This window comes from Carassius carassius, chromosome 32 (genome assembly GCF_963082965.1).
Source record: "Carassius carassius chromosome 32, fCarCar2.1, whole genome shotgun sequence".
Classification (NCBI taxonomy): domain Eukaryota; kingdom Metazoa; phylum Chordata; class Actinopteri; order Cypriniformes; family Cyprinidae; genus Carassius; species Carassius carassius.
Window position 1 is genome coordinate 4,923,047 of NC_081786.1, and position 23,186 is coordinate 4,946,232.

The following is a 23,186-nucleotide window of genomic DNA, read 5'->3' on the forward strand; positions in this document are numbered from 1 at the left end:
AATACTTTTATTCAGCAAGGATGTGTTAAATTGATAAAAAGTGATAGTAAAGAAAATATATTATTAGAATATATATTATTAGATTTTTTTTTATTTTGAATAAATGCAGTTCTTTTTAACCTTTTATTCATCAAATATATTAGACAGCAGAACTGTTTCAACACTCATAATAAATCAGAATATTAGAATGATTTCTAAATGATCATGTGATAGACTGGATGTTACATGTGACACTGAAAGCTGGAGTAATGATGCGGAAAATTCAGCTTTGCATCACAGGAATAAATTTTTGTTTAAAGTATATTCAAATAGAAAACTATTATTTTAAGTTGTAATAATATTTCACAATATTACTGTTTTTTCTGTATTTTTGATCAAATAAATGCAGGCTTGATGAGCAGATGAAACTTCTTTCAAAAACATTAAAAATAGTAATGTTTCCAAACTTTTGGTCTGTACTGTATATACACACATGCAGTATATATTATGAAAATATTTACATGTATTTACGTGTCTTTTTTATATTTTATATGTATTGAATATATAAACAACATTTTATCTGAAATATATACATGCATTAGTGTGTATTTGCATTTATATATACATATCAAATATACACAGCACACATACATATATTATGCAAACAAATTATATAACACAGCCTTAGCAACAATGAAAAAAAAAAAAAGGTTAGCATGCTAACATGGTTATAATTAGCTTTTCATTAAGCATGGCAAAGGGCTTTTCTTTAAACACTGAGTGCAAGTCATGGATCAGTCTGACAACCTAATGACTCTCTCTGGGCTTATCGAGGAAGTCATCAATGCTTTTAAAAAGCTTCGGGCTGTTTGTACCATAAATGTCATTCTTCAGGGCAAGTTGAACCAGGTATACCCTCAGACAATTATGCAACTTGGAGAAGAGAAAGAGAGGCGGATTATGCAACCTGTTTTTGAATCACTCTGTGGTTGTGCTGCAAAATGTTATCCCATGCGAATGCAATTGCCTCCCGCCTGTACACAGATCAAACAAATAGCTGGGATTTTTGACATAATGAGCAGCAGCTCCAGTGTTTGCATTCGCCTCATAGCAACAGCCCCATTCTGCAGCTTTCATTATGCAAAAACCTAATTAAGTGTGTTTGAAACTCATTGAAAAGCAAAGTCTCTCCATCCCTCCCCCCTTAAAGCCCACATCAAATATAGGTGGTCAAAAGTGTCCCCTGACTCCCTCAAGCCTGTTTTCAACATCTCTGATTACATGCAAATGAAGTGTAGTGTCCTGTTGAGACCACCAGCCCATCTCCCATCCCCTCCCCACAGGCTCCGGTGACCTCCACAAGCCCCTGTATCTCCCCTCGGGGTGCAGACGACCCCTCCCTCGACGGCTGGTCGCAGCAGGGCCCGAGCTCTGATGACACACCGGGAAGAAACTAAGAGGGGGAAAAATGTCTATTAAGGAGACAATGTGTTTCACAATAATCACCTGCTTGGCTCTCGTCCATTACACACACATCTCTCCCACCGAAAGCCTGCAGTGCTTTCTTCGAGGTCAGCCAAGGAGCTCATTTAAATAGAGATGCATTTATCTGTTTGCGGGTGACTTATGGCCTGTCGTATTGGGGCGCTGCTGGTTAACAGCGATTCCTACTGGTTCCAAGATTGCAGATATGGGAATCGTGGGGGTGTTTATTGATCTCCAAGGAGCGTGTGGCATCGACGCAGAATAATAATAATAATAATGTCACTTCTTTCTGTCGGCGGAGGCCCTGTTACATGGTATTATAATGATTCAGTCATTAAAATCTTATTCTGAGGTAGTCAGAAACACATTTGACTACATCATATTTGTAGTGTGAATGCTAATATGAACAGATATTATATTCATAATATATGGCTCTAAAACTTAATATACTTTATCATTTATTATTCATGCAAGACAAAAAGGCACAGATATATATGCCATATAGAAATATACAATAAATAGACAAAATCACATTAAAATATGATTTCATTTAAAAATAACTTTAAATCTCAAGAAGCCAAGAGTAAATGAAATAACTTGAAGTCCTGTTAAAAAGAAATGCAATGTAACAAATAAATTGATTAATTTTATAAATTATATAAATTAAATGACTATAAAAATTAATTTAATAAATGTATAAATTTGAAAAATATATTTAAAAAACATCATACAAACATAATAAATAGACATGCAAATAAATAAAAAATGTCCAAACAATTAAAAAATAAATTTTAACTGTCAAGGCGACAAGAGTACAAGAAATAATGTAATATGGTAAATTTGTATATAGACATAAATCAATACAAAATATATAATATAATATTATTATACATTGTATAAACGTAAACTTATGTAAATACATGTAAATAATAAATACAAGCATAATCAAAAAAAAAAAAAAGTGAAGTGACATTCAGCCAAGTATGGTGACCCATACTCAGAATTCATGCTCTGCATTTAACCCATCCAAAGTGCACACACACAGCAGTGAACACACACACACACCGTGAACACACACCCGGAGCAGTGGGCAGCCATTTATGCTGCGGCGCCCGGGGAGCAGTTGGGGGTTCAGTGCCTTGCTCAAGGGCACCTAAGTCGTGGTATTGAAGGTGGAGAGAGCACTGTACATGCACTCCCCCCACCCACAATTCCTGCCGGCCCGGGACTCGAACTCACAACCTTTCGATTGGGAGTCCGACTCTCTAACCATTAGGCCACGACTTCCCTATTTGAATCCATATTTGGATTATATGGATGTGTCTGTGTAATACAACATTTGGATATGTAAAAATACGTAAAATGCATGTTTAAAATAACATTATTTAAATAAAAAAGCTCATATGAGACATCATAGATCTTTTTGTTGCCAGATATCAAAAAGAATAATGAAAGTTTAGTAAATAGCTTAATATATAATATAATATAATATAATATAATATAATATAATATAATATAATATAATATAATATAATATAATATAATATAATATAATATAATATAATATAATATAATATTTAAGCATTACATTTTTTTAGTTGCTTTATCAATATCCAGCAGTAAGTGATGCATGTAGGCATGAAATCTGAGACTTGGGCAAAATGAGGTCACAAGGGGTCACAGGAGACACATTTGAGATGCATGTTAATAACAGGTGTAAACAGAGCCAGAGTTACACACCCCGGGTCACATACGCTCTCTGAATATGTACGCTTTTAGACAGTTAAAACTGAAAAGCTTTCAAGCTTTTATGGATTGTCCAGATCTTCGTTTAACAACCCAGACGAGACATGTTGCATCACCCTAAAGTCTTTTATCCACATCCAGATCTGAGCGAAGGGGGTCAGGACACAGGCGGAGATGTTGTGGTCGGTCTGGGTCTGGTCCCTTTTGATTTACACTTCCAGTATCTCCATATCTGTCATCCATTTCCTCCCATTTAACTTTACGACTCTTGGTGACTGTTTGAAGATCAGTGGAGGAGGACAGACCGCTGCGGGGAAAGGGAAGTCAGAAGTCTCACAAACAAAGTGTCTCTCTCACACACACAGCATCTCTTGTTCTTCTCAAAGCCAGTGTCACTCCTCAGAGCTGGGTCGTTGAGCCTGATGAACGCACCACTTAAGAGATGTTGAACAAACAGAGAGCCATAATTACCAAGAAAGACCTGAGGAGAGCCATCGGTGGAAATCAAGAAGTTCAAGGAGCAAACAAGCCTAAAGATGCTCGCTATGGGGCCTTTTCACGCTAATGCGAGCACTGACTGAATGCAGATGAAATTGTAGATCTATGGAAACTCTAACAGGGTCTTGGTGATCCTTGAGAAGGGGCAAAGAAAAGGGCAATGGGTGGGACGCTGCATTGTGGCTAAAGCATTATTCAGCTTAATGTGACAGTGTTTGGGTATTAGTGCCTGTTAAACCGCCATCATGATGGAAACTAGAAAACGGCTATTTGTTTTGTCTTCATTAACTCCAGAGTCAGAAGTTCAGATGAGGCCAAACATTTGGAAGAGAAAGAAAAACAAGCCTTTCATGTGCAGCAGCAAATCTGAAACTGGCCGAGAACTATAATTTAGAGTAATAAAGTGGAAATCAATGTAAAACAGTTCCATGTTACTGTCCTGTCTGACAAACGATCCCTAACATCCCTATAGATCCCAATGGAACATTATAAAAATAAGCCGATTGTGAAACTGATGACATGAAGAACCTGTCTTCATTTTGATATTAACGATAGTGTAGAGAACATGTTATTTTATCTTAATCAGGATTTGATTCAAATGTCTTCATTCATGTGATTATTTAGTTTGGGGAATTAATTAAGAATACACTAACACATTAAAAAAGCTCCTTAAATCAGTTAAACATTTACAACTGTTGCCATCCATTATTTTCTCAGATAAGCTTTTAATACAAGTAACCACAAATATCTCTATGTTTGAGTGGTTTTAAACACTTTAATATGAAAATTAACCAAAAACGTGGGTAACCAAACTATGGTTAACCAATTGACCAAAAAAAAATTAGCATGTCACACAAACTATATCCAGAGAGAAAAGCCTTTTATATATATATATATATATATATATATATATATATATATATATATATATATATATATATATATATATATATATATATATATATACACACATATTTTTTAAGCTTTATCAGGAAGAAATATAAAATAAATGTGAAAAAAATCAAATATAAAATAAATGGGGGGTTGGACTTAGATTTTTATTATTAAAGTTCATCACTGTTTAGGTGAGCATCATAATAAAGGTAAAAGATATTAAAAAATCATCAGCTCTTCCAGTTGTTTATATCTGGTTTTGCTAATGCAATGATGCTGGAAATCTTTAAAGCTCTCTTTAATCAATACCGAACACAACCAATAAAACTAAAGCCTGGGGCTTAAGAGAGGTGAAGATCGATTTACCGGTTGCATGAGGCAAAGCTTGCAGAGCATATGACGTACCACAACACTAAAGGCCCCACAGCCATCTGATCACCTTCACTGGCTGAAATCAAGATACTTCTGAGAAATTCTCTCCTGACAATGAATCTGAGAAGCGAGGAGAGATTGTTTTGCGTGGGTTATCCACCAGTTGTCCATGTATTAAGTTTACCAACTTGGCCTCTCGCTGACCTGGCTGGATGAGCTGGTTTCAAAAGAAGATTGATCTGAGCATGATCTCTGACAGGCCTGAGAGTGTCATTGGGCCCTGGAGAGTAACTCAGAAGCAAGGCTAAATCAACACAGACTGCATGCTTCTCATAGCCCAGTGTCTCAGGCACCAGTCCGCCTTCTCCACTGGGCCCAACTGACCTTGAGCGCCAGAGCCACCACAACTGCCCTCTGCACGAATGTAAGCTACAGGGATAGTACAGATTCATCAAGGTACAAAAACAAGGTCACTGCTAAATCTGAACTTCTTTTGGCCTTCATTGTAATGTTATTTAATAACATAGATAGACTAAACACTTATCACTAAAAATAGTGCAAAAATCATGTTTGATCCCTCAACTAACATCAAAACTTTACAGAAAAGCACTAAGGTGATACCAGAGTCAGACGATACTGTCATGCTATTCATATACAATTGTATTTTTGTTACTGAACCAAAAATATGGTATTGCGATAATACATATAAATTAATACAACATTGACACTAAATTTAATGTAAAAACATGGTGCATTAATTTCAGTATCATGACCAAAAAACTACGTTATCATGGTTAATTTGATTTTATTATAAATAATACCAACCAGATCAAAATATCTTGTTCTTCATTGCCCATACTTTCACAGAAACATAATGGAAAACAAAGTTACAGTCAAAACCACAAAAATGCTGACATCTAAATTCCCAGATAACTTCTTAGAAAGAACTACCAAAACATTCTGAAAATTATGCTATGTTTTCTTATTTTTGCTTTTGGTAATCATCTTCAATTTCACAAAAAAAACAACAACTTTAAGGCAAAATATTTAGCAACCACAATATGGATGCACATGGATGTTCATGAAATCTGACACAATCTTAATGATTTTCCTATACTCCTTTACAGTATGTTGGATATCTATTGGTTATCGTGCATGCTAAATAAATTATCATCTAATGCCGCGTTTCCACCGCAGGAACTTTACCCAGGAACTAGGGACTTTGGCCTGGTACTCGGTGTGTTTCCACCGCAGGAACCAGGAACTAAATAAAGTTCCTGGTAAAAAACATGCCCCTCAGAAAGTCCCTGCTGGTGAGGTGGTACTTTTTCAAAGTTCCGGAACTTTCGGGGGCGGGACTTAGGCGCTAAACATGCTGATTGGTTGAGTTCACGCAGCATTGTTTGGGTTCAACCACCATTTATTCGGATCATTTTCAAAATATTACTTTTATTGTGTCATGAAATGTAATTTTAAAAGTATTTCAGGCGAGAATGTAGTTGTTTAAAACTCAAATCTGTGGTTTATTTATAAAGACAGCGCCTATTTAAAAATGTGTTTTGCCGATCTCGGAGACGGTCAGCTCGACGCAACCAGCGGGAGCTCAGTCCTCGTCTATCTGCAGAGAAGCAGCCTCTCCTCGGCTAGACCTTCTGATGTGTGCCGCTGGCTCTGATGTCTCTTTAGTGGTTAAACATAAAATATAATTAATTTTGGGTAAATCTAACAGGTTATCTTTGGTCTGTATTCAGTTTATCTATATGTTAAAATGAAAATAAAAAAGGCAAATTTATATAATATTTTGTTTCATTATAATGGCTGTATATACACATATCCCTGAACTAAGTACATTTTTACAGCTGTTGTTATGTTTAAATGAAAACGAAAGGAGGCAGTGGTATTTGATATCCTATTTCGTTTTATTGTAAATATACAGAGAGGAAAATTGCAGTAGCAGTAGAGTTCACACAGCATTAGGGTTAACCACCATTTATTCGGATCATTTTCAAAATATTACTGTTATGTGTCATGAAATGTAATTTTAAAAGTATTTCAGGTGAGAATGTAGTTGTTTAAAACTCAAATCTGTGGTTTATTTATCAAGACAGCGCCTATTTTTAAAATGTGTTTTGCCGATCCCGGATCCCACTCTCTCCTCGGCTAGACCTTCAGATATGTGCCGCTGGCTTTGATGTCTTTTTAGTGGTTAAACAAAAAATAATTCATTTTGGGTAAATCTAACAGGTCATCTTTGGTCTGTATTCAATTTATCTATATGTTAAAATGAAAATAAAAAAGTTTTTAAATTTTATAATATTTATAAAATTTATATAATATTTCGTTTCATTGCAATGGCTGTATATATATATGTATATATATATATATATGTATATATATATGTATATATGTATATATATATATATATGTATATATATATATATATATATATATATATATATGTATATATATATGTATATATATATATATATATATATATATATATATATATATGTATATGTATATGTATATATATATATATTAATACGAAAGGAAGCAGTGGTATTTGATATCCTATTTCGTTTAGAGGAAAATTGCAGTAGCCATGGTCAGCTGAGTGAAGTTATCAAGTACACTGCTGTTTGCAGAATAACCGGATTCGCGTCGTCGTGGACATCACACTCCCAAGTCGAATGAGCAAAGTCTGAACTACCGAGGATGCACGTCCAAAATCAGTGTACTTTGTATTGAGAAACGCGCGCAGACCTACGTCACCAGTCTATTTGCCTAATCTTCCCGGTACTTTACACCGCGGTGGAAACGCAAAAAGGAACAGGTCTGGGGGGAAAAAAGGTTCCTGGTACAAATGTTCCGAGTAATTTCGGTGGAAACGCGGCATAACAGACTCCGATTACGAGATTTTATGGTCTCAGCACGGATAAAGAAACATCTTGTAACCAGGCAGGAAAAGCCATGTGCTCCTAAATGCCAGAAAAAGGAGAACATAGTCTGGTTTTCACACAGCTGCAGTAATCTAAACAGATGCACTGTGCTTTAAAAAGCCAGACCTATTCCAGGAGGCCATCTCTGTTAGATTCTGGAAACAGAAGGGGAAATCTCTCCAACGTGACTGTGAGGGACACAAGCCAAATATGAAAGGTCAGATACTTATTTAAGGACAACAGTCTTGAGTTCAACAGGTTTACTTGTTTGAACTTTTGTCTTGGACTAAATATTTAAGAAAGATTTTCTGATATCTGTCCTCTATGCAGAGGTGGGTAGAGTACCCAAAAACTGTACTCAAGTAAAAGTAAAAGTACTTCTAGAAATATTTACTCAAGTAAAAGTAAAAGTACTAGTCTTGAATAGTTACTTGAGTAAGAGTAAAAGAGTATCGGATAAAAAATCTACTCAAGTAGTTAGTTACTAGTTACTTTGGGTCATATATACTGAGCCTATTTTTATTTAGATATATAGATAAAATGTATGTAATGTATGTGTGCGTGTATAAATGTATATATTTCATCAGCCTTTAGTCCAATTTATGTAATTTATTATAAAACCCTGTCTGTTTACTTAAGTAACAGATATAGGTGTCATGCCATAACATATTTTTAATACGACTGACTTTATATTAAATGTGAATTTAACATTGAAAGTTAATGTGATCTAAATATTGCTACTAATCTTTCATTGTTCAGAAAGAGAGCAAATAACATTTACATTATTAAAGATAATTTTCACTGACAGTCTAGATTTCAATCACTCTCAGAAACTCCCATTAAAATCACTGAAACTGTTAACACTGTGAAATCAATATCTTAATTAAAGATTCGTACACACATCTGCACTTTGTTGTTCCTGCGAGAGAATTCGCCAGAAAGAGGTATTCAGTCAGTGAGCGAGTGAAGGAAGCACTGGCATTTTAGCGATGACTCATCTGAACGCCTCTGATTGGCCAATGCTTTAATAAGCTCAAAAGAATCATGTGTGATTTGTTATAATGCGCAGCGCTGTATAAACGCATCTATCTCTGGCTAGCGCCAGCAAGCATTCACAGATCTGAATTTAGCAGCTGATAATATGACTCGCTGAACGTACTCGCACTGGTGTGATTGTATTAAAATTAATAAAATCTTAATCGGCTATTTCTTGTCTTTTGGAAGCTGCATTCAACTTGACTCCCCTCTGTTATAAGCCACACACGTACAACAAACTAATGTCACAGTGGTATCGTGTACTGTAATCGAATGTAGCCCAAGTTATTACCTGTTAAACAGTAGACAGCACACGCGGTGTTCATCTAATAAGGATCTCCATCGCTAGCAAATAATAACCTTTGCAGATTTCAATTCAGTGCAGTTCCAGCCACGTTTTCAACGCTCTTTCTGTTCTTAAACGTTACAACTCCGAGTGAACCACTTCAGACGCTCAGCGTGTGCGGCAGGGAACTGAACGACTCATTCAAACTGATTCATGAACCAATTCACTCGTTTGCCAATTGGTTTGATCAAGCCTTTGAACAGAATTGACTCAAAAGAATGAATCATTCGCGAATGGGCATCGCTCATTGCCCAGAGAAAAGTAGACGGCGCGTTTGGAATAAACTGAAGCATTATAGCATTAAGATAAAGTAACGAGAGGAGTGTCGCCCACAGTAACGAAGTAAAAGTACAGATTTTCCCCCCAAAATTTACTCAAGTAAGAGTATAAAGTACCCATCTTTAAATATACTCCGAAAAGTATTCGTTACCCCAAAAAATTACTCAAGTAAATGTAACGAAGTAAATGTAACTCGTTACTACCCACCTCTGCCTCTATGTTTAATCTATTTTTCTCTCCAGGTCATCTGAGCAACAGCTGCGATGTCTATTGCAAAAACGCATCCAAATAAAAAACAAATGCAACATCTGATCCTCATGTTTTCATTATGTTCTTTAGTGCCAGAGGAGACCTACTGCACTGCTGAGTCTGACGTGAGTTTGCTGGCATGGCATGGAGGAAGAACTTTAATTGTTTGTTTGCTAAATGCATGCAGAGACTAAAAGTAGATGGCACATTTAACTGCTATGGTCTCTAAAAATGGGTTTGGGGTGGTTTAAAATGCCCTTCACATTAGAAGATTCGAATCCAGGCCATAAGAATAAACAGAGGTGGGTTGTTTGTTTAGTACATGTGATGCTAATTTAACATGGTTAAATACTCAAAAGTATATAGAAAACCAGCTACAACCATCAAATAAACAAAGACACTGAATAATTTTAACAATGGGATTTAATAAAGAATAAAAAGACACAAGAAATCAACATACATTAACATTTATTTTACAAAAGGGTAATTTACAGCTAATAAGGTAAATGGTGAAGCTGTTGCTCATGCATATTTAATGTGCATTTAACAAAAGCCCTTAACAATCAGCAGGTGAACTAGTCTTGGTAGCACTGGACACTTCTCAGATGGACTGTATCTATAATACACTGCTTCAGTTCAGTCATACTTCCTATTCCATGTATGGCTAACCAAATATATTAAGTTATAAATATCTTTAAAAAAGTAAACCATGTATAAGCAATGCATTTACATAGTACTTGCATTGCAGATGCATCACAGCAAAAGCTGAATTTAAAATAAATTAAAAAAAACTAAAAAGTCTACAGACAATGACATCAAGGGGGTAAAAAGTGCAGGGGAAGGCATTGTGCTGGACAGAACTTGAGTTCCCAGCTGACCGACAGGCAGTTTTAGGCCATGCAGCTGATTTCTATCTAGGCACTTGATTGTGTGATAAGGGAGAGAAGCCAATTTGATTGGCTGCATCCTAACTGATCCCAGTGTTCCTCAAGTCTCTCACACTGTGGTCATGAGTTTTAACGAGCCTGATCGGAAACGTAAGATCTTCTTCTTCAAGTTGTGGGAAGCCTTGATTTTGACAAATGCCTTAGCCTGTGCTGATGTCATTCCGTGGGATCCTGTACCAGCCTGTTTGAATTGGGGCCAGTTGACCCCTGCACTCCCCTCAGAGTCACTGCTACTGCTACTCTCAGCTACATAGTCTGCCTCGCTAGCGCTCGACTCGCTGTCCCCAAAACAGTTGGTGGTATAGTTACTGCGCTCATCCTCGCTTGTGTCCAGAATAGTGGAATGGAAGAGGGATGCGCACTCTGCCGAATATTCAGAATCACTGCCCACATAGGCATAGGGGCTGTTATAGTGTGCGTTAGACGGCAAGTACATGGCTGACATGTGGCCTAGCATCTCACGTTTTTGCCTGCGGTGAGCCCTCTTGAAAGCCTCCTCATATGGGATCTCATGGAGACCCCTTGGCCGCCGGTGGTAGTCGTTGCGCTTGTACTTGGGTTTGGCCAACACTGCCTCATGATGCCGGTGATGTCCGTGGTGTCTTTGGGCAGAAGATCGACCCCCAGTGGAACTGTTGTGCTTCTCCAGGATTCGTCCTTCAGGGATGGAGGCAGGAATTCTCTTGGCTTTTGTTGAGGCCTTCTTGGAGGATCTGTGCAAGTGGTGGACGTCATCCACTTGTCGAGACCGCCGAGATCCTGTTCGATTCTTGTCACGAACAGTCTCGGAAACATGCTCAGAAACTTGAGGTCTACTTTTGGCACTGGTGGAATTTTTCACTTTGACAGTCTTGTTCTTGGTGCCACCCTTGCGGAGATTTACATTTTGTTTCTGAGCAGGGATGTACTGGCCACTGACCAGCTGACCTCCCTCATCTTGACTTTGCGAAGAAGAACCAAGGCTGAGCAACTCTGGAGCCAGCTGTTCCGCATCTTTACCACAACTTGCTGGAGCTTGAGCCTTAGCACTCCTCTTAAGAGGACTTGCTTTACTTGCCTGTCCAGATTTATCGTCCTCCACAGTGTAATAAGAATGCTTGTTGAGTTTGGGAGAGGAAACTGCATTTGGGCTGCCTAAATCCTGGCAGTCCTTCGATGCAACACTTAATGGCTGGCCTTTAATGGCTCCAGAAATGTTCTTCTTCAAGACGCAACTAGTGTTATTATCAGTGGTGGGTGTGTAACTATTCTGTGGCTGATTTGAAGAAAAGTATGCTCTATTTTGTAGGGTTCCTCCCTTGGACTCAGACCATTGTCTTTGGGGTGAAGCTGTGCTTGGATCAGTGCTAGATGCTGATGCATTTTGTAAACACATCTGCCAGTTAGGCTTGAGGTCAGAGGTCCATTGCTGGGCCTGGACAGCAGCAGGGGCCCGTGAACAAAGACTAGCCTGCCTTAAAATGCTCTTGGAGGGGTCAGTGTTGATGCTTGTTCTGGGTTTGTTGGTCCTCAAGGGTTGCGCCCTCCTCTGAAGTAGCCCAAAGATATAACTATCCAGTTTTTTGTTTGGGGGTGTTTGAGAGGCATGCCAAGATGAATTCTGGTTGCCCACAACCTTCTCAGGTTTCTGTTCATCACTCGATGCTTCACCAGGCTTGGAGATGTTACAGTCGTCCTTTAGGTAACTAGTCATGGATTGAAAGAAGATGGGGCTCTGTACAGCCACTGCATGGAGAGGGCTGGGGTACCGGTAAACATCATTACCGTTTTTGGCAATGAGGTCACAGTGGAACTTGGATAGGCCATCCCAGGAGCCATCTGGGGAAGGGGAGTAGGATGCAGAAAGAGACTGGCGGACTGTTCCAGAACTCGAGTCTTCGCAATGGCAATCAAACTCGGCACAACTGCCCAGCTCATCTGTAAATCCCAGAGGACACAACAGTTAAAACTACAAGAAAAGACAACATCAGATTACTAAAACAGCTAATTTTGTGATGTCATGGTCTGTGAGAGCAGATTATTTCTAATACCTAGAGTTTCTAGTGTTTAGCTGGGTGGGTGGTTAATTAGTTTCCATGTGCTAATGAGCCTTTTGTTGCTAGCTTATAGGTGTGGCTGGAAGAGCCATCAATAGAGCTGTGAAACTGTTTCAATCTCTATCTGGGACCAAACCTCTCTCGTTTCACCTCTATTTGCACGGTCAGGCTTAAGTGATTACAGAACGCTTTCTGCTAAGAGTAATGCAAAACAAAACCTGATGTCATTTGGAGAAACTAGAAACACACAAACAAAGCGGCCTTTCTTTGTCACACCAGCTTTTAAGCCAGAGGAAGAAATCACCATTATGTAAATAGTACTGCATTTGGTTAACAAATCAAAGAAGGGAACAGCATTTTAGTGAAAGTGACATTCCGCCAAGTATGGTGACCCATACTCAGAATTCGTGCTCTGCATTTAACCCATCCGAAGTACACACACACACACTGTGAACACACACCCGGAGCAGTGGGCAGCCATTTATGCTGCGGCGCCCGGGGAGCAGTTGGGGGTTCGATGCCTTGCTCAAGGGCACCTAAGTCATGGTATTGAAAATGGAGAGAGAACTGTACATGCACTCCCCCCACCCACAATTCCTGCCGGCCCGAGACTCGAACTCACAACCCTTCGATTGGGAGTCCGACTCTCTAACCATTAGGCCACGACTTCACCAGACTACATGGAACAGTGCTGATGGGTAAGACCTGTTGGAATGACTCAGAAACCTCAAACTGTCACAAAAAGACTCTCACCTGCAGGCTTAAGCCTTCCCTCGGAGGCACAGAGCGAGCTGTCGAGGGGAGTGCACAGGCAGGTGGTGGAACGACAACTGGATAAACACTCGCTGAAGACAGAGTTGGAGGAATTGGAGAGGGATCCTGAAGCACCGTCACTTAGGTCATAAAAGCCTGGGGTAGAGAAGGTGAGAGATTAACACATTAATTTGACATCTTCAGGAATGAGGTGACAATGCAAAGATTGTGCCTTTCCATTCTTAACTGAGCTCTTTTCTGGAGCCTACTTCCAATTACAATTAGAATAATGTAGCTACCAGGAAGGTATCCATTTGCAATAGGAAAAAGAGCTAGGAACTAGATCTCCATACATCACAATTGATATTAGCATTAAAATGGTGAAGTTAGGAAAAAACCCATTACAACTACTACACACAACACCAAAATAGCTTTTTCGCATTAAAACAAAAGTCCGCCTTTGGGCTGTGAAGAAAATAATACCAACTCAAAGACTGAAGAACTCCATCTTCACATTAGAAGCCCACTTTAACAATCGAGACTTTCAGAGACATGTGTAATCAATCTCCACTTTATATAACTTTCCTCCAACAAAAGTGCAGTCAGTCCCAGCACTAAAATGACCTCTCGTATTTGGAATGTAAACCAATGGAGCTGCAGCAGGCCTCTAGCACAGGCTGCAGATTGTTCGTATTACCAAATTAGTGCTTAAGCAAAACAGCTAAGAAGTTTCCAACAGACTTTAGGGCTTGCAGGTACACAAGCTACTACAGGCCCAAAGCACATAAAGTAGTCTTGTGCAAAGTGATATAATTTGAACAGGACGTCTGATTACCTCCCTCGGGTGGTTGTTGAAGATTAACAATCATTAAAAATGTTTTTTGATACTTGTGAATCTGTTTTATTGGAAATCCTTTCCGCCTACGCTAGCTGCTTAGATTGTTTTGATGATCAAACACGCAGTGCTTCACAACAGATACTAACCTGAACTTGGCCGGCTGTCCGTTTCCACATGTTCATGCGATGTCTCCGTGTCCAACCGCAGGTCACTGATCTGTCTGTCTAATTCCTGCAGCTGGTTGATCAAACCTGCATCTCTCCTCCGGAGGCAGTTCTATAAAGAAACAATACAATTTGGAAAGATGTTAATACAAGGTTTCATGCATGTCTAGTAGTTTAGCAGCTTTAACTGCTAAGATTGTTTGCCTTTTCATTTAGAAGATTTGCCCTGCAGCCCTAACAACAATCTGGAAACAATTGCATTTCTCAATGCCGGTGGCCTCAAGACACTGATCAGACAAATGTAATGAACTAAATTAGAGTCACACCTCGTATGGGAATAACCATTTGACTTTGACAAACCGCTTTAGAGCAATTGGATGCATCTGACAACACCCGTATCATGTGCTGCATTCCAAATTAAGCGTGGTGAAACGCCAGACTGAGGAAAATGCAGCCCCTTCAAAGCAGACGGACATTACTTCAAATGACCTATAATCAGAGGCATGTTATCTGCTGCAAATTTTAACTGCTGTTTGCTGACAAGGGAAGTAATGCAGTGCAGATTCCAGTCTATATGGAGCAGTGGAATGGCGTTTCCTCTGCTGCAAACCGAAGCTGTAAAAAAGCCTGGTCCTGACAGGCGGGCTGCGAGTGATTTATGGGCCCTGAGCACTCAGCATGCTAGGCTGTGTAGACCATTTTTACACAGAGTGCCATTTGCAGAGCACACCGACAGTTATTCTGAAACGGCATCAAATTAACCCCAGACCACTGTTGATGGCCTGGGCCTGGTTTGAGACGACGTTGTCTAAATTTCTGGTTTATACTCAATTCATTTAATTAAGCGTAGTCAAAGACCACAGCAGATTGGTTGTTTGTTATTGGAATGTCTTAAGGACATTAGGCTTTATATGATCCACAAATTAGCATTAACTTTAACGTAGTTCTGGGTGTGAGGCCTGCAAACAAACTTCCCTCAAGATAAACAACTGGGGAAGGCTCAAGCCACTTGTGTACATGTCTGAGGCTTTAGCAAAGCCAGGAAACAAATCCAAACCGTGTAATTCTTTTCTGTATACACAATACATTAACCACAACCCGTAGGGTTACAATAATGGAAATGTTTGCAAATACCTCAAGTGGAACCAGGTGTCTTTGGCCCAACTGTTAAATTTAATCTTGGTCATCCTCTAAAGCAGCAGGGGGCTTGAGCTGTGCTTGTAAAAAGTTCATTTCCATTGAAACCCATCAGCTAATCTCAATCAGGCCGGTCGGACCCCCTCCTAGACTTGTATTAGAAACTCGGGGATGTTCTACAGCTTCCAGGAAGTTTGATTTAAATGGGTCTCTTTCTGCTTTAATGTCATTCTATTGAGTATAGGGTCTGAGCTATAATCACCACATGACTAAAGGCAAAACAATTTTTTATTGCATTCTAAAATTCAAATAGATTTTAGATTTTAATTTAGTTTGATACAACTAAATGTGAAATTAGGCCCATAAAAGTTCTCAATGCCATACTGAAGTCACAACATAAAATGTTTTATTTTTTGCAACCCTGGTTATACTATGCCTCTTTCATAAATACTGTAGTACTGTGGGATTATCATCACTTACAAAATGGACATATACCCTGGTAGTACCATGGTATTTTTGTAAGTACCTTGGAATACCATGCAAATACAATGGTACATGACATTTTGTATTGTATATACAAAAGTACATAGTATTACCATCACTGTACTATGGTACTGCCAAAGAATTTTTGTAAAGAGATATTTCATTACAATTACTAAATTTTTTTAAAAAGAAATGCATTTTTTTCTTCAGAAATATATGCAAGAAAAAAGTTGCACTACATATGAATTAGATCAACAACAACAACAATAATAATACAAATAGTCCGTTTTCGTTACTCACCAATTGTTTTCTAAGTAATAAAATATTTTCCTCCAGAAGTTTTTCTTCAGTGTTCAGATAGCTTTCCTCCACGGTAAGGCAGGGTTTGTCCTCTCCCGCGCGCTCCTGACAGTTCAACACACTCCTGACCAGCAGCTCCTGTCTCTGTCTCAGATACTCCAGCTCGGTCAGACCCGCGACAGTCGCGTCCAGACGCTCTCGGGTTCGAACCCGCTCCACTTCACCGCGCGCCTCGCATTCCTTCCGATCCCGCATGATGAGCGCGCAATAATCCCTGGACAGCAGCATCTCTGGCAGTTCATTCATTTAAATATCCAGCGATAACAACGCTACGGAAATTCTCCTCATGAACAAAGTGCATCTGAAAAACACTTATGACATGGTCAGATAATTTCCATGTATTAAAAGTGATCATCTAAAACAAACCCCCAAAGTTCAGAGAAAAGGAAAAAAATGAAAACAACTTTTTGTGCTATATAAATGGCATTTAAACGCCTGTTGTCCTTGCTGACGCTCAGTATAAAAAGTCCAAATCCACAGACAGAGAGAGCGTTGATGTGTGCAGACCGGATGATACTGGGATCTGAATGTGTCCTGCAGTGAAGAGCTCAGTCACACTCACACACACACTCAGAGGAAACCCTGCTGCTGAGGATGCGGCGGGGTCCTAACGCCCACCCTGTTCACCCCCTCATCTTCTATCCTATGGTAGCGTCCTTTTCATGCAAGATGTCAATACATTACATTCCGTAAAACAACATTAAGACCTGCAATAGATGGTCTGTAGCTACTACTCGCAATTACATGCAAAATCATATAAAGTTTTGTTACTTTAGCATTGTTTAATCATCCTACTAAATAAAAACGCATGCGGCCCGGTTTGTAGCACTGGCAGGCACATTAAAATTAATATGCAAATACAAGCTTAAAAACACGAAATATGACAAGATTTGCAAGTAAACTATTTTATTTTTCTATAAAAATTTGTTTTATTTATATATCAGTTTATCAAAAAGAACTATAGTAAGGTAATGGTATCAGGTGCTTTATGATTACTGTGTTTTATATAATTGATATATTTAACATGATATTTACATTAAAAAATATCAAGGTGGTAATTTCTAAAGAAAAAAATTCAAAATAATATTACTTTATTTTGCATCATGTCTAAAAGTACAGGAAAATATACAAGAATTTAATGACAAAATGCATAAGGTGTGTATACAATAATAAAATATTTAATAACTTGCAATACAGATAATGACATGAATTTAAGATATTAAGATAATGGAGATATTTAAAGTGTATTAAAAGCCACTCGGGTGTATGACTGCCCTCTACTGTTGTTAAAACAAAAACACTTTTATGTGTATGTGTATGTATACATTAAATTGCTCTAAAATAAAAAAAAAATTAATTGTATGCGCGTGCACACACACACACACACACACACACACACACACACACACACACACACACACACACACACACACACACACGTACACACATAAGTAATAGACTCACAGTTCACTAAGATGTAGGTGAATATACATGAACTCAAATAAAGAATGATCTACAGGTTTTCTAAAAGACGGATCTGTAAAACATATGTTTAAACATTATTTCTGGTAATAGACTCCACAGCTGCTTCTATAAGAGCTTGAAGTCACACTTCTCAACTAGCTCATTAGTCAGACGCGTGGAGAACTCAAAACAGACAGATTTGTTTTGAAAATGCATCTGTGAAATGAATCAAGGACGTACATATCGAGAGTGTAATTGTTCTGGCAGATTCAAAGCCAATTTAAAGTTTGGATTAAACGTGTGGTTTTTAGACAGGTTTTGCCTCTAATTTAGACCTTTACCAATAAAAAAACAAAATACCCACCATTTCTAGAATTGATGGATTCTAATATCTAAATTCCAATTAAAGAAAGGAAGAGACATTGTGTATATTTATCAGAACACATTAGTTGCGCTCACAGTTCTGACGGATAGACTCTTTCCACGGAAGGGGGTTTACAGTTGCGTGTCTAATGAAAAACACTGCACCTCTCAAACCCCTGTCCATCAACATCAGCCAATGGCTCAGACAGTTTCGTTTGATTTGCAGCTAAGCAGGCGGTGAAGATGAGTCAAAGAGAGGAGGAGACCCTCAGTAGACGGCACAAAGCTTAATCTGTCTTTCTAAACACGACAGGGATCGAGGAAATGGGATCCATGGCTGCTTCTATGAGGAACAGATGTTTGAAACACAGCTGGTGACCCTTTGAAACATTAGCCCTGGCCGAACGGTTACACAAGCACACAAAAATACACACACCATCACGGATGTGGAAAGAAAGAGTGGCTTAAGGGCACAAACTCAATAATTTGACAGAGTAGAGATTGCGAGCCGCTACCTCAGGCTACGACTGCGGGACAGGAAGTGACCCGGGATATACATACACTGTAATTGGATCAAAGGCTGTAGTCTTTGTGCCACCAGAATCAAATCTCTCAGACAAACAGGATACATCTTTCCATCTATTGCCAGCCCCCCACCCCCCACTGAAAGCTCACTGGTTCTAATATGATACAAAACCGATGAAGTGAGAAGTGTGCATTTGTCTTCATTAAAATAAATTGAACTGTTTTTGTAGCCAACCCTTGATTATTTTATGTAAATCTTTTCCCATAAATCTGACCCCAAAAAAGCCAGACACTTTCCCTTAGACTAGCCTTTTGCTAGTACAAAGTCACATTTGTGCTTTAACCTAATCCAATCACTCATAGTAATTACCTTATGAATTTTGTAAGGCCCATTAAACGAGAACAGGACCCCATTATGTAGGACTGGCAGGAACATGGGGAATAAATTAATACATCTAAATACATCAAAGCCTACAGCGCTACAGATGCCGAACTGTGGGGACAAACTGAGCAAATGCAGCGTGAGGATTTATGAGCATGATAGCAGTCGCCACCCCTCACCTATATCTTATTTCATGCTGGACATAGAGCGCTTTTATACAACACATCAGTCATATAGATGTTATTATGTAAAATTTACACCCAAAGATTATGGAAACCGGCCAGAAAGGACTAGTTCTAGGTGTTTGTTTTAGTTTTCCTGGAGTGGTGGAAACAAAACTTGCAAAATGTTCCATTTAGAAGCCTGGCTGATGTAACTTCGTTGTCAAATGGATGGTACATGCAAGTGTCAACATGAGTCTGTGATTGTAATTTAAAAAGGAAGAGCTTGTCGGTTCACCACACACTGTGAAAAACCGCATGTGCTGAAACTCCACATGCACTCATCAATACTGTCGAGGGATGCTGGATCAAACTCAAGGCCAGATCTTTGTTCACTAAATCTATGAGCTTTCCTGACACTACAAAAGATAAAAAAAGACAGCATTTGTGGGTTTGATTTTTTTTTTAAATAAATTAATTCCATATCTCTTTATTCAGACAAAACAAGGCTCAAAAGAATATTCTGGGTTTAAAACAAATGTTTTTCATTTATACAAACTGAGGGACAAAGACAAAATTGTTGTCCGTGGCAATCGACAGCATGCCAGAGATGGTGTGGAATACCACAGGCAATAATTTTTTCAATTTGCATCACACTAGTTTCATGCAAATATTTATGTTTAAGCCTTGTGGTTACACGTCTAAAACAATGCTTATTTTAAAGGCATAGATCATCCAAAAATGAAAATTCTGTCATTATTTCCTCACCTTGTTCTAGACCTATGAGTTTCTCTCTTCTGTTGAACACAGAAGAACATATTTTGAAGAATATTGATGGTCAAATAGTTATTGGTAGCCTCTGATTTCCATCCATACTATGGAAGTCAAGTCACTTTTATGTGCCTTGGTGAGTGAAATTCTTGGTAATTCAGTGACTTCTGTCAACTGTTGGATTACCAACATTCTTCAAAATATCTTCAAAATATCTCCTTCAGAAGAAAGAAACCCACACAAGTTTCTAAAGTCTCTAAATTATTAACAAGATAAAACATTTTTTGACATGCCTTCTAATCCTTTCACTGATAGTTTAAACTTTTTGCAAGAAAAATGCGTCTTTAGTCTTTTTGCTGTTTTTTTTGTCTTGTTTATTTACTGATTTTTATAAATATTAGTAATATTGCAAAATGAACACTTACTGGACTAAATCAACTTTGATTTACTTGATTGCCCATTCATCATTTTCATAAATATCATGTTAAAACTTGACTCAAATGTGATACATTTCTCAATTTTCAATTATCATCGTATCTCATTGCATTATATGTTTTATATGACTCCCCAACAAAAACTACAGGGCTTTGATCATTAAACTAAGCAAGTATAATCTCTATAATAAGAATAATTTTGTGAGATATGGAGGTACAACTGATATTCACATGCATTTGATGTAAGTAGTCTTTTATACTGTTATAACGATTATTATTGCCAATTTTTTTTTTTTTTTACATTTCAGTATAAATGTTTTTGGAAAGACTAAAATATAATTAATAATGTGAGTTATTCCCAAATAAATGAAAAATGCACAGCAAACAAAGAGACAAAAATACTCACAGCTGAATATTAATGCAAAATCAGTCCTGCTGCTACTGACGGGTGTCCCATGTGGATCCTGCCATAATTCAGACCAACATGTAGTGCCTTTAGGCTATTATGAAGTTCAGCATGGTTGCCATGTTTGATATGTCTTACACATGCTGCTGTGATTGTACGGCTGTTCAGACAACACATATGGAATAAGAGAATCCTTTATGTTAGTAACAGAGATCTTACAACTTCAACAAAAACAACTAAAGCTACTGTAATAACAAAAGATTTAAAAAAGAAACATTACCGTTGGGACATGTGGAGATGCTCTGGATGAGATCTTGACCTTCAGCCTATGAAAGAGTGAAGATCAGATTAAAATAAAGGCTGCACGGGGCACTGATGTGTCGTGTCAAAAGTTTAATCAAATCATCTGTACAGAATGTCCTGGCAGAAACTTAACTAGACACTGAGCTGAGCTGCCTGAGGTCAGGACATCGTCCAAGAGGTTGTTCTACAGATTTGCTTACTCGTACAACTTCTTACCACACAAATTCTCACTTATGAAATCCCAGCTATGCCTTTGTACATTAAACTGGCTGTGATCCGGTCCAAAGGTCTTTAAATCAAACAAAAGTAAACCAAGAATAGAACTATTTACCTGAAGTAGAATATGGAGGAGGTGATATTTCAGCTAAAGAGAATGGCGTCAGCTAAATGTGAGAAGTGAGTCCCTTTTATTCTGTGGAGAGTTCACTCAATAGCGGTCAGACCAGGCGCTCTCCAGCATCTATTTACTGTCAGCCTGCGGATCATTACAAGTATTAATGGTGGGGTAATGTGGACCTGCACAATGCCAAATACCCCCTCTTGTCACACACACCACTCTCAACAGCCCCTTCACACCCATTTAGGCACTCGTTACACACTTTATAGGGGAACATATGAGTACTTTTCCATAGCAAGTACGCACTGGTCTGTATGACTGTGATGAAAGATTTACATTCAGCAGAACAAGAAAAGTGGAGAGTTTAAAGTTTTTTGAAAGAAATGAATACTTTTATTCAGCAAGAATTACATTGATCAAAAGTGATATAAGATGTAAATGCAATAAAATGTAATATATATATATATACAGCACAACTCTTTTCAACACTAATAGTCATGCTAAATGTTTCTTGAGCATCATATCAGCATATTAGAATAATTTCTGAAAGATCACTGAAGACTGGAGTAATGATGCTGAAAATTCAGCTTTGCATCACGGGAATAAATGACATTTGAAAATATATTCAAACTGAAAAGTTTATTTAAATTTTAATAATTGTTACTGATAAAAAAAAGAAAAATCTTACCAAAACTAATTTATTTAAACTGTAAAGCATAGATGAATACTATATACTGTATATATATATATATATATATATATATAAATTTAAACCTTTCATCTAAATTTTCTAATTCAACTTAAAATAATCTGATGCATAGAGATATCACATTCTCACATATTGATGATGGAACAAACAATTTTCAAAACCAAAACTAAACTATATAGTGAAAGCAGATTGGAGGCTCATAATTCAAGTATACAGGCTTGCTGCAGTCATGTGGAGGGCTGTGTTCCACGGATGTTCTCCATTTGTGCTTCTATGATGCTGTTACAGTTCAGTTCTCTGTTCTGGTGCCATGTCTTTGACTCAAGATGTGACGCTTTCTTTGAAACATCTGAAAGAAACTCTTTATGAGATAAACAGCATTTCCACCAAAGCCTGAGAGCTCTTTGAGTACGGACGACAACAGACTCGAAATGTCAAATATAAAACCAAACGATGCAGCCAACACTTTATGACCCACTTTACAAAGGAAAACTTCATAGCTCATATCCTGCATCTTCGGATGCATCTGCTGTCTTCCAAATGTCAAACAACCCACGTAATTGGCCTGGTTTCCATATGTCTCATATGTCTTATTGACAGATCCAAATTTTTATTTGCTTTCACAGATTCAGCATAATTAAAGTGAAGGTGCACAGATTTAAGAGCCAAAACTGAACTTTCAAAGGTTTTCAAATAAATTCATGTTCAGTAGGTGAAACGGATCTATAATCTGAAGGAAATTAGTTTGTGTAATGCAGTGGTCCTTTTCTCAACTGTGAAGATAATACCGA

General features: G+C 38.0%; 1 protein-coding gene across 1 annotated transcript; it reads right to left on the reverse strand.

Moving 5' to 3' along the window:
- Window positions 1-10,229: 10,229 nt before the first annotated feature.
- Window positions 10,230-17,077, reverse strand: dact1 (dishevelled-binding antagonist of beta-catenin 1). Its single transcript, XM_059519955.1, has 4 exons — window positions 16,481-17,077; window positions 14,543-14,672; window positions 13,559-13,714; window positions 10,230-12,686 (listed from the first exon to the last, which is right to left on the reverse strand). Exons 1-4 carry the CDS (start codon window positions 16,784-16,786, stop codon window positions 10,819-10,821), a joined length of 2,460 nt encoding a protein of 819 aa, XP_059375938.1. The 5' UTR covers window positions 16,787-17,077; the 3' UTR covers window positions 10,230-10,818.
- Window positions 17,078-23,186: the final 6,109 nt, after the last annotated feature.